At 47.5% G+C, this 13,333-nt stretch overlaps 1 protein-coding gene across 5 annotated transcripts in view; it reads right to left on the reverse strand.

Annotated features, from left to right (window-relative positions):
* Positions 1-13,333, reverse strand: part of LOC104605594 (uncharacterized) — a 124,760-nt gene that overhangs the window by 18,805 nt on the left and 92,622 nt on the right. For 4 of the 5 annotated variants that reach the window (XM_088889408.1, XM_019199150.2, XM_019199149.2 and 1 more), the window contains 5 exons: positions 3,205-3,333; positions 2,974-3,091; positions 2,590-2,785; positions 2,241-2,352; positions 2,005-2,159 (listed from right to left, as the gene is read on the reverse strand). In XM_088889408.1, coding sequence (XP_088745534.1) covers positions 2,005-2,159; positions 2,241-2,352; positions 2,590-2,785; positions 2,974-3,091; positions 3,205-3,333 — 710 coding nt within the window. The remainder of the gene's footprint in view (positions 1-2,004; positions 2,160-2,240; positions 2,353-2,589; positions 2,786-2,973; positions 3,092-3,204; positions 3,334-13,333) is intronic. The other variant, XM_019199151.2, reaches the window with a different exon arrangement.

Genomic DNA, 13,333 nt, shown 5'->3' on the forward strand with positions numbered 1-13,333 from the left:
ACGTGGTTCGGCTTGGTAGCCTACATCCATAGGAGGAGAGGAAAAATATCCACTATGAGAATAAGAGAGATAACTCACTCTTTCTCTCTCTCACTCAAACCCTAATCTCACACAACTACTAGCTTAAATAAGCAACAAACCGAAATATATAAGAATTACACAAAAGCCCCTTTTTCTCCCATAAATACATATAGGTTCCCATTAATTTATTATTACAAATATACCCAAATACAACCAAATACAATATTTCTCTCAACACGTCCCCTCAAACTCAAGGTGGGAAAACCAACTTGAGTTTGCAAGTAAGGATGTTGAAGCAACCTTCATGGAAATAGGTTTACTGTTGAAGCAGCAGCAACCATAAACCTTGAGATGTTGAAGGGACCTCTGAAGCAATAGTTCATTGATACACCAAGGGAGCTTCACACGTTCACCAATAAAGTTATCACCATACCACAAACCATTACCAACTTACAAACATCCACAACTTGAGGCATCGCAGCCCCTTTTCCAAGTCACATAACCACCACCAACAAACAACCACAGCATGAGACATCAAAGACCCTTTTCCAACTCACAAAATCACCACCAACAAACAACCACAACTTGAGGCATCACACTTGTTGAGTTGGGCCAGATTCTAGTTATTGGGCCCATTTGTTTTTATTCTTGTTTTAAGTTATTAAGTTAGGAAGTTGTTGGGCTTTAGGCCCATTAGTTTATGTTTTTAAGTTGTGACTGTTCAGCTACTTTAGTAGCCACCCTACTAAGGGTGTTCTTGTAATATCTCATTCTTTAAGTTAAGTATAAATTATAATGAGGGGTTGGCGGCCAGAACTAATTCAATTCTTGTTGAATTACTACTCTTTTCTTCTCTACTGCTGAAACTCTTCCATCTCTTCTTCTTTCTCTTCACAAGGAATTCATCTAAATCTGCAATCAGTAATTTCTACTACACTCTTCCTCAAACCCTAATCTCACACAACCACTAGCTTAAAGAAGCAATAGACCGAAATATATCAGAATTACACAAAAGCCCCTTTTCTCCATGAGTTGGTCCTACATCCTTTGTGTATTTCTTAGCACACTCAATTCACACACACTAAGAAACATACACACACAATGGCTTAGGAAAATGATATGGCATTCACTATGTACTTAGTACAAAGGCTACAACACTTAGATGATTCCATGTACTCTCGAGCACGTAAGTGTTTGAGCTTGTGTGCAAATGAGGGAGGAGTCCCTTACTTATAGGTCTCACAACCGCTCTAGGGAGTGTAATCCTGACCATCCACTCATCACCTCCTTGCCACAGCCATTGGATGGCACCTCCTAATCTCCACCACATTTGTACCTCCTCATGACAACCACATGTTTCACCTCTTTAGTGGAGACTTCTAGAAGAAAATCTCATGCTCAAGAACATTCTCACAAAACTCTAAAATATACAAGAACATACAACTCTCCTTCTAGACACCTCTAGACTGCCCTAGATTGCTCCAGAGCACTCCTGACCCTTAGACAAGACTCTACAACTTTCCAGAGTGCCCCGGATGCCTCTAGAATGACTCTTACTTGGCTAGAAAGCTCTATAACCACCTCTAAACCTCCTAGCCAACAACTCCTTCACCTATACAAGCTTCGGGGGCTTGACATGTTGCTAGCTTAGTTTTGTAATCTTTGTAATTTTTGTATATTAATGGAATCTTTTTCAGTTATCTATCAAAAGGATAGTGGATCTAGGAAAAAACCTTTCAAGGAGGAAATTTGGGATAATTCTGTGGTCACTCCCAACCATCCATTGGGTAAGGAATCCTCTGGATAGCAAAAAGAAAAAAAAAAAAACAGAACAATATACCATATAAACTATGCACTTTCAACATCAACTTCACATGTGTAGCAGAAAACAAGATATCTAGTCCAGTTTCATTATTAGGTTTTGTAGTTGTATATGACGAAGAGATCAGACTTTCCCCCCTTAGTTTTGGCTTTCTTGCTTACTTGATACAGGCATATCCCAATTGCTGAAACTGATGAAACAAATGAGAAGTAGTAGGACATTGTGGATAATCTCTTGAACGCAAGAAGTCGTCCTTTAAAACTGACAAAGCTGTAGAGAAACGAAGGGCTTTGATTGCATATATGCACCGCAGCATCTATACACATTCAGGAGAAGGGGAAAGTTAAAAAGAAAAGGTATTCAAGAATGAAGGGAATACCTCATATTTGCTACTGACCTGAGTAAATTGTGGTCCTGCTTGGGATAGTGATACAGCAAGATCTCCACAAACAGGAGAACCACTGGAAAGAATATCAAGAGATCTTGGTGTAATGCGCAAACTATCAAACCTTCATTTAGATAGTACACAAAAATGCCAGAGGTCATGAGTAGAATCTAAACAAAATATAAGGCAGACATATTCTAACTATAAAGAATGAAGCTATCCTACTTAATCAAAAGGGAAGAAGTAAAGACGAAACCTAAACAGAAAGAAACTCAAAATTGTGAAAAAAAATTATAAAAACAAGCTATAAATGGTAAAATAGTTAGTTATAATGTCTCTGTAAGTAAGAAGAGGAGAAAACCTTGATGTTATTTGGTATAGTATTTCTGATAAGTCAAGCTTCTGTTCAAAGCTTTTCTGCATTGTAGCAAAACCAATAAGAAGAGGTTCAAGAAGGCCAAAAAGACAGCTCCTTATCTCAACCCCTTTCTTTTGTCTAGGATTAATGTCTGTTGGATTTGCAAGCAATAGTCTATCATTCAAAGCACCAACCATAACTGCATCCATGGAACAAGTTTACCTTCAAAATCCAGAAGAAAAAAGGGAAAAGAAAGAGGTAAACAGAGCATCTCAACTTACAATACATGTGTGCCTAGAAAATACCAGGCTGCAAAACCCCAAAATTCAAAAAGGACCCAATCAACTATAGAATAATGGTGAAGGGAGAATGGAGAAGAAAATTTACCTGAATAGGGCATACTAGTTGAAAGAATGGTCCGGACTTTGCTATCCCATCCAAGGGCACTAACTGCAGTTGCAGTAGAAAAAAGAAGTGTGGGACCAACCCATAAAAGGGATCTAAAGTACAGATAAGTTAAGCATTTAAACTATGACATGACACCTTGATCATGCAGACAAAATATGACTACACAGAAGAAATAAATTTAGTCAGAAATATTTCAATGTTTGAGGATATTGAAGGGAGTCCTTTATCAGAATTTGTTGAACTGGTTGCCAAAACATCAAGATCGGCCGACACAATTAGCACCCTATGGCTAGTCAGTATTCCCGCAACCTGGCCTCTAAGAGTTTCTTGCCAGTGTACCTATTAAAGACAGAAGGTACAATATTTCCAATCAGAAAACTCCACTAGTCTTGCATGTAATTTTTAATGCAATAGAAGGAATATTGACCTCAAGCTACACAGTAGAGATTAACTTGCTTTTGACAGGTCCCAATGAATAGTCAAACAAATAGATGATGCATTTCCATACTGAAATAATAAAAAATTTCATTGCCAATCAAGAAAACTTAAGGCCTTTAAATTTTTGCATCACAACTCCTTAGAGATGATAACTATCATTATCATCAATATTACTGAGATTGATCACAAGAGAATTATACTAATCAAACATTCACACACAAAAATGTGTATAGAATGTCAGTTCAACTCACCAAAATACAAAAGGTTTGGTAACTTGTTGTGATCGACCACAAAAAAACAAAAACAATGAAAAACTGAGAGAAAAAAGGATGGAATAGGATAAGAGAAGCAAGAGGAGAAGAGTAGAGAAGAGGAGAGAGAAAAGGAGAAGAAAAAAGGGGTTTGGTCATTAAAGGTTTTCTTTGCGTTCCTTCTCTAACAGCTGCCCCACTCTTTTATTATGTAGACGTTCAAGACTGCTATCAGCCTTGAACCCTAATAGATTTCAGGTTCGAAAGAGAAGGAAAATGTAGAGAAGAGAAGAGAGAACTGTAGAACAAAAGGGTTGAAAGGAGGGACAGAATCTGAATGTTCTGCCGCCGCCACTTCTATTTAGTATTTATAGGTTAAGCTCATTACATGGAAAGGACAGATCTACCCTTAGTATTTACATAACAAATAGAACAAAATAAAACTGAAATAAATAACAACTGAAATAACCGATTGACCACCAGATAAATCCGCCTCTAGCTTCTTCCTTGGTACAACTTTGGTGAGGATATCTGCTAGCTGCATGTTGGATGTGATGTACGGGAGACACACTTTTTGTGATGAGACCTCTCGTACAAAATGTCGATCAACTTCAATATGTTTAGTCCTGTCGTGCTGCACCGGATTGTGTGCTATATTAATAGTCGCTTGATTATCACAATACAGCATCAGGGGCTTCTCATACTCAATACCCAACTCCTCAAGTAGTGATCTCAGCCATAGAATTTCAGCCACTCCGTTAGCCATTGACCTGTATTCAGCTTCAGCACTAGATCGGGAGACAACACTCTGTCTGTCATCAACACCCCCAGCCCAATCAGCATCCGTATAGACCTCCACCTTCATGTGGTCATTGTTCTTGAACAGTATACCTCTACCCGGGCATCTCTTCAAGTATGCTAATATTCTTTTTGCGGCAAGAAGATGTGTGGTTCTAGGAGAATGCATGTACTGGCTGACAACACTAATTGCATAACTGATATCTGGCCGAGTGAGGCAGAGATAATAGGAGCTTTCCCACTAATCACTGGAACATAACTTTGTCTTCAAGAGGCTCCCCACTCTGCGCTAATCCTGTGGTTCTGTTCAATGGATGTGTCCGCAGGCTTGACACCTAACTTTCCAGTTTCTGCCAACAGATCTAGAACATATTTTCTCTGAGAGACAAAGATCCCTTGTTTAGATCTAGCAACCTCAATACCCAAAAAATACCGTAGTGCACCAAGATCTTTCACCTCAAACTCTTGATGAAGCAGCTGTTTGAGGGACTCAATCCCATGGCTATCATTTCCTGTCACCACAATATCATCAACATATACTGCAAGTAGTGTCAGAGAGAACTCCACCCTCTTGATGAACAGTGTATGATCTAACTGGGGCTGTACATAACCGAACTTCCCAAGGGCTAGTCTGAATCTATCAAACCAAGCTCTAGGTGATTGCTTCAAACCATACAATGCCTTATTGAGCTGGCAGACCTTCTTACTTGTCTCTGTATCATAGAATCCAGGAGGCAACCGCATGTAAACCTCTTCCTGCAGGTCTCCATTCAGAAAAGCATTTTTAATGTCCATTTGGTACAAAGGCCAAGTGTGGCTTGCTGCAAGAGATAATAGAACTCGAATGGTGGTCATCTTGGCTATTGGGGCAAAGGTCTCCAAGTAATCTATACCATAGGTCTCAATGGAGCCATGTCGTTTCCCTTTACGGACGTGGTACAAAGGCCAGTGGGCTGTAGATGTGGTACAATGTCGTTTCCCTTTACGGACGACAATGGGAAGGTCAAGGTCGTCTGCAGGAGGTGAAGTGGCAATAGTGGAAGGAGTCTCTGTGGGCCCTGAGACTGTAATACCTGGACTTGGAGCCACAGAAGAGGTTGGAGCTGGCTTGGACTGCTGATGACCGGGATCAACCTGCCTGCATCGCCTGTGATAGACTCTCAACTCCTGATCTCTCTGACCACCCTTAGTATTGCAGCCCTCATCACCCAATGGAATAGGTAAGGGAACAGCCCCAAAAGTATTAACCCTACCCTCACTGCGCTCCCCCTGAAGAAAAGGACCCAAATCCCCACTCTCACTGCTCTCCCCCTGAGGAGAAACCCAAGAATAATAGGGTGTCTCCTCAAAGAAAGTGACATCCATGGAGACAAACTTCTTCCCTGAGATAGGATCATAGCAGCAATAACCCTTTTGAGTTTGTGCATAACCAAGAAAGATGCATTTTGAGGCCTTTGGTTCGAATTTGGAGTGATGGGTCCGAGAAGCTGAACAAAACAGGTACAACCAAATGTTTTAAGGGGAACAGTAAACAACTCCTCATTTGGGTATTGATGAAGGAAGATTTGGCCCGACCTCGTAATCACTCAACACGTGGCAAAGGCAATAGCTCGGCACAACAGCGCACCCAAGGCGCGAGCACCGAAGGGAGGAACCAGTAGTCCGAACTCCCTACCAGTAGTCCGAACTCCCTACTAAGAGCCCGAACTCCCTACAAGGAGACCGAACTCTCCCTTAGGCCCCGAGCCTCACACAAGGCAATGACCCGAACTAGCCCGCCCCATGGCAGTTCGGGACACTCCCCTATCCGAACTCAAGATTTCACCTCACTCACCACTCCAGCACTTCGCCTCTAGGATGTCGAACTGAACAAACGTACCTGACACCGACAAGGTCCGTATCCAAGGGCGGCGCACCTGACTGACTTGGGATCTGACGCTTGACAGCCGCACTTCAACGGCCACCTGCCACCGCCACCTGCCACCGTCATCGCCAGTCGCAGAGACGGCTTCGACAAAGAGAGCAGTGGCGGTTCTGTCCAACAGAGGGGATGACACCCGAACTAGCAGGAGCTTAGAGATAATCATACCCGACCTGACAGAAGCTTAGAAGTGAGTGCACGAGGTGGTTATAAAAGGCTCCCTACCCCCCAAGAATAAGGTATGTGAACTTTGCGCCATCTAGTTTTATCTTGCCTTTGAGAGAATTCTAACTTGAGCTTCGGAGCAATCACACCGGGTTCCCCCCGGAGCTTCCTCATCTCCTCCGTTTCAGGTTCCCTGTAGCTCCGTTCAGAGGTAAGGATGTTGACAGCTAGGACCGGCCGGATTGTGCACCATCAATTGGCGCCGTTTGTGGGAAAGCTTCTAAAAGCCTCCCTCTAAAACTCTCATAACCTCTTTTTTTCTCCAAAAAACCCTAACACTCATGGCTTCTTCCAGTAATGCCGGACGTGGCACAGAGACGAACAACACCGGGGAACAACTCCAAGTCCCCGTGGTGTGCATCGGACAGTTCACCATTCCCCTTCCGGTGGATGGGATCCCCAGCTTGAATGCGCCACAAACAATGGCGCCCGTAAACCTTCCTGCCATGAACATCCCTCTTCCACTCCCTATCGAAACAACTTTTGCTGAACCAACTGCTGTCCCCCTAGCGACTAGCCAGAGCCAGTTTGACGACCTGATGCAACGCATGCGGGCAATGCAAGTCCAAATGCAACAATTCCAGCAGCATCAACTCCAGCAGCACCAAGTACTACACCACCTCTCTCAACATCACTATTAGCAGCAGTTCCCCCAACTACCCCTGAACCAGTCACTGCTTCCGCCTCGGCACCTTGCTCCGAAGCCGGTTAAGGCCTCCCCTCAGGGTGGACGCCCTCACCGAGGAGAAGCCTCCCAACTCCAGAACCGCCCTAACAGCCAGGCCTCATCCCCAGGCCGAAGGGAAAGGAAAATCACCCCCGCCTCGCAGCTCGCAGGCGGATTGAGAACCTCGCCTGCAAAGTCAGCACCTCGGCGCTCCAAGCCTGAGTTCCCGCTCACAGAGAACCGATTCAGCGCCCTAGCAGCAGACTACCAACATTCCGGCCCCATCGAGCTCGGCAACACAGAGGCCAGCAGCGCCAGTACCAGGCCCACTCAACAACGAAGGCGCCGGCGAAGTCGCCGAATTGCCACCCGTGTCCTGCTCGAGCTCAGAGGTAAGAAAGAGACGAGCTCGGACGAGGTAAAAGCTGCCCCAATTCTCTTAGTTCCTTGCCCCCTCGCATCAGAACTCCTGGCAGTCCCCATGCCCAGAGACTTCAAGCTCCCACCTTTGGACAAGTATGATGGGTCCTTTGACCCCAACGACCACGTTGATGCTTTCCAGTCCCAAATGCACCTCGCTAGGGCCAGTGAATCATGCATGTGCGTGGCCTTCACCACCACCTTCAGGGGGGTGGCCCGCACCTGGTACAGGAACCTAGCCCCAGGGTCAATAAGAAGCTGGACCCAGTTCGTGTAGGTCTTCACTGCACACTTCGTTACCAGCAAGCGGTGCCCCAGAACTGAGGAAAGCATCTTCGGAGTAGTCCAGAGAGAAGGAGAATCCATCCGAGGCTACATCAAGCGGTTCAATGAAGCGTGCTTGCAGATACCACGATTAGACCCCACGGTACAGCTCGCGGCGGACAAGAGAGGAGTAACGCACAAGGAGTTTAAATGGCACATGGTAGCCAGCCAGCCCGCGACCGTGGCCGAATTCCTCAAGCTCGCGGACAAGTTCATAAGAACAGAGGAAGAGATCAACCAAAGGACCGAAGGCGGGGTTGAGAAAAGGAAAAGAGAAGGTGAGCCCTCCAACCCAAGTGACAGAAGGAACCCGGCCCGGGAGGCGAAGCCGAGCTCCCTTAGCAGTCCGGACGGATTACACGCCGTTAAACACGAGGCGGACCGAGATCTTGATGACGATCAAAGACGCCCCATACGTAAAGTGGCCACCTCGCCTAAAGGGGAATCCAAACGAGAGAAATAAAAATCTGTACTGTAGTTTTCATAGAGATCACGGTCATAGTACCGAACAGTGTAATAATCTCCGGGACGAGATAGAGGGACTCATCCGTTGCGGATACTTGAGAAATTTTGTACAACATAATAATAATAATAATAACAATAAGGCAGGTCGGCAAGGGGAGCACGGAAAGGACGCCCCCGAATCCAGCAGCAGACCAGCCGAAGCGTTGCAATGACAGCCTCCGGAAGAGAGGCCAGTTCGGGGAACCATCCATGTGATAGTGGGAGGTTCGGTGGTAGCAGGGTGTACTTCGGCAGCAGCCCAGACGTCGGTTCGCGAGGCAGCCCAAGAAGAACAGAACCCTCCAAAGAGGCCGAAGACAGAAGATCCGATCTTCACGGAAGACGATGCGCGAGGTGTCCACTACCCCCACGATGACGCGCTCGTCATAAAACTAAGGATCAGCGACTTCGAAGTCAGGCGCGTACTTGTGGATTCAGGTAGCTCGACGAACATCCTCTTCAAGTCGGCATTTGACCAGCTATAGTTGCGGAGAAGCGAGCTGAAGCCCGCAAACACTCCTCTTGTGGGCTTTAGCGGATAGGAAGTCAGGCCCCTCGGGAAGATAACAGTACCTATGGAAGTCGGCACATGGCCTTGTGCGGTCAGACTCAACCACGATTTCCTGGTGGTCACGACCCCTTCCCCATACAATGCCATAATAGGGCGGCCAATTACGCATATTCTGTGGGCAGTGGTCTCCACCTACTATCTGGCAATGAAGTTCCCTACAAACTTCGGTGTGGGGGTAGCGCGGGGCGACCAGCTTGAGTCCCGCAAGTGTTATGTTGCCGCCCTGAAGGGAAAAACCAAGGCGACCGACGACCTCGAGTTGGAGCGGCCTACGGAGCAGGGCGAGGAACGAGCTTTGCCCACAGAGGAAACGGTTGCAATCCCGACCTCGGCTACGGATCCGGCTCGGACGCTACAGATCGGTGCTTCTGTCAAGGAGCCTCTACGAACCGAACTGTCAGACCCATTAGACAGAAGAATCGCAACTTAGCCTCGGAGTGCTGGAGGGCGGTCGACGAGGAGGTCGAAAAGCTCCTCGCAGCGGACTTCATAAGGGAAGTTCATTACCCGAGCTGGGTAGCCAACCCAGTGCTGGTAAAAAAGGCAAACGGCAAGTGGCGCATGTGCGTCGACTACACCGACCTGAACCGAGCTTGCCCAAAAGACTGCTTCCCCCTCCCCATAATTGATCGCCTAGTGGATGCGACCTCGGGACATGAGTTGCTAAGCTTCTTGGACGCCTACTCAGGCTACAACCAAATCAGGATGGACCAGTCCGATGAGGAAAAATCCAGCTTCATAATCGAGTTCGGCCTGTACTGCTACAAGGTCATGCCCTTCGGACTGAAGAATGCTGGGGCGACCTTCCAAAGACTTGTAAATAAGCTGTTTCGGCCCTTAATTGGCACAAAAATAGAATGTTATGTAGACATGGTTGTCAAGACGCAGTTCTCACAGGAATTAATACAAGACTTAGATTCTGTCTTCCAAATTCTGCGCCAATTTAGCATGAAACCGAACCCCAACAAATGTGTCTTCGGTGTCACCTCGGGTAAGTTCCTAGGGTACATTGTCAACCGGCACGGTATTGAGGCCAACCCGGACAAGATAAAGGCCATCCTAGATATGAGACAACCCCGAAAAGTAAAAGAAGTTCAGAGGCTAAACGGCCGCATAGCCGCTCTGAGCCGCTTCATGTCCAAATCGGCAGACCGCTGTCTGCCTTTCTTTAAGGCAAAAGGCAAAGGGTTCGAATGGACCCGAGACTGCCAGCTCGCATTCGACGAGCTAAAGAGCTTCCTCGCTACTGTGCTAACCTTAGCCAGGCCCGAGGAGGGCGAGGTCTTAGAACTGTACCTCTCGGCAAGCGACGAGGTGGTCAGTTTGGTACTAATAAAAGAAGTAGATCGGGTCCAGCGGCCCGTCTATTATGTTAGCAAAATTCTGCAGGGAGCAGAGACGAGATACCCGCAGATAGAAAAGCTAGCATACGCACTGGTAATTGCAGCTCGGAAACTCCGCCCATATTTCCAGGCTCACACCGTCATCATCTTGACTGACAAACCTCTGAGGCAAGTCTTACTCAAGCCCGAGGTTTCCGGTCGGCTGACGAAGTGGGCCATCGAGCTCAGCGAGTACGACCTCAGGTATAAGCCACGAACTGCTATTAAGGCCCAAGCCTTAGCAGATTTTATCGCCGAGTGCACGTTCAGCCTCGAAGCCCCTGGGCCGGTTGAGCCCAAGGTCTCCAGTTCGGGTGAGCTCGGAGCTCCCAAGCCAATAGAGTCTGAACCCCGTGAAGTAGCAGCCAGTGTGGCATCTCTCCTGGTTAGGCCAAACGCGAACTGGGATGAGGAGCCCTGGATCCTTCACGTAGATGGCTCCTCGAACCAGCAGGGCAGCGGGGCTGGAATATTCCTACACGGCCCGGGTGGCACGAAATTGGAATACACACTACGCTTTGAGTTCGCGGCATCCAACAACGAGGCGGAGTACGAGGCACTGATAGCCAGGCTGAACCTAGCGCAAAAGGTAAGAGCAAAGCGCATAGTTATCTGCAGTGATTCCTAGCTCGTGGTCAACTAGGTTACGGGCGAATACGAAGCACGCGAGCTCACTATGATTGCATACTTGGCAAAAGTAAAGGAGGCTCTGCTCAACTTCCAGTCGCACTTCATCAGGCAAATCCCGAGGTCAGAGAACACAGAGGCCGATGCCCTGTCCCGGTTAGCCAACACGAGTCACAACACCGTGAGAACCGTGTACATAGAGGACTTACCTCGGCCTAGCATTCTCGGTGGGTCAGACGAGGTCGCTCCCGTCCTTGAAGCAGAGCCGAGCTGGATCGACCCACTCGCGAGCTTCTTGCTAGATGGAACCCTCCCTGCGGACCGCAATGCAGCCAAGAGGGTGCAGCGCCAGGCAGCCAAATACGTCATAATAGACGAACGGTTGTACCGATGGTCCTACACGCTCCCCTACCTGCGTTGCTTGCGACCTACCAAAGCCGAGCTCATACTCCGCGACACTCATGAAGGTCTGTGCAGCAGACACCTGGGGGGCAGAGACCTTGCCCAAAAGGCACTTCGACAAGGATACTACTGGCCAACGATGAAGGCAGAAGCTGTCGAGCTCGTCAGAAAATGCGACAAGTGTCAGAAGCATGCCAATATCCACCATCAGCCTGCTACCGACCTCAAGTACCTCACCAGTCCATGGCCCTTTGCACAATGGGGCATCGACCTCCTGGGGCCATTCCCGCCAGCAACAGGTGGGAGAAAGTTCCTAGTGGTGGCAGTAGCTTACTTCACAAAGTGGATAGAAGCTGAACCTCTAGCAACAGTTACAACCTGAAACATACAGAACTTCTTTTGGAAGAACATAGTATGTCGCTTCGGGCTACCTCGGGTACTGATCTCCGACAACGGCAAGCAGTTCGAGGATATCAAGTTCCAAGAATGGTGCCAAAATATGGGAATTCGTCAGAACTTCACATCGGTTACACACCCACAGGCAAACGGTCAGACAAAAGTAATGAACAGAGCCATCCTCTGCGGATTGAAAGTGCGACTAGACCGAGCTAAAGGGTTGTGGGTGGACGAGCTACCAAGTGTTCTATGGGCTCACCGAACTACGGAAAAAACCGCCACGGGAGAGACCCCCTTTAACCTCACCTACGGCACCGAAGCGGTAATCTCGGCGGAAATCGAAATACCTACACTACGACTAGAAGCATATGACGATCAGACAAACGAAGACGAGTTACGTACCAACCTCGACCTACTGGATGAGGTAAGAGACCTCGCGCACATCCGGACAGCGGCCTACCAGCAAAAAGTAGCTCGGTACTACAATGCCAGAGTAAAGAAGCGGAGCTTCCACGTCGGCGACCTGGTTCTCCGTAAGATCATGGTACCCGAACCCGGCGTGGGCAAACTTGGACCAAATTGGGAAGGGCCTTACAGAGTAAAGAAAGCGCTCGGGGGGGCATACGAGCTCGAAACCATAGAGGGCAAACAAGTACCCCGAGCGTGGAACATCGTCAACTTAAGGCGATACTACCTATAGACCACCAAGCGAAATGGACAAAATCGCTACCAAAGCCCAGGGCTAGGGTGCCGAGCTAACGAAGGAACCTCGGCATAGGCAAGCGAAGAAAAGTGTCAGCCAAAGGCGAAGCGGAGACAACGAACTAATAGGGACATCGGAATCTCAGAGAGTAAGTATTAACACCAAAACAGGCCGTGCGAGTGCAGTAACCCGGTCAAGAAACAGATCGGGCATATGGTCAGTTCGGCAAATATGGTCAGTTCGGGAGAAAGGACAACCAACACTTAACCAAAAGAAAACTCATTCCATTTCAAAATAAGAGTACATTTCGAACAAAAAAAAAAAAATTCACAGGCCCGGAGCTACTTCTTCATTATCAGAAGGCACTTCAACGATACCCGAATCTGGCTCACCATCAACAGCATTAGCCATCTCCTGAGTTATGCGCGAAGTGGATATGGCACTGATATCGAGCTCGGGGTACGTATTCCAGATCATCCACCGGCTTAGTTTAAAACCCCTTCTGTACGAGTCCACCATCAGGTCGTCAAAGCTCGGCGAGGCGATGTACTCATCGACGGCCTTCTACGTGGCATCTTCAATGCCTTGAGAAAAGATCTACGTCCTCTCCCTAATGTCCTCCTGAAGGTACTCGACCTGATGATGCAAATCCAGCCTCAAGTCTGCCATGTGCTTCACTACGACTCCCATGGCCTCGGCATCTCTCTGAG

This window comes from Nelumbo nucifera, chromosome 1, assembly GCF_055504915.1.
Source record: "Nelumbo nucifera cultivar China Antique chromosome 1, China Antique-T2T, whole genome shotgun sequence".
Taxonomy (NCBI): Eukaryota; Viridiplantae; Streptophyta; class Magnoliopsida; order Proteales; family Nelumbonaceae; genus Nelumbo; species Nelumbo nucifera.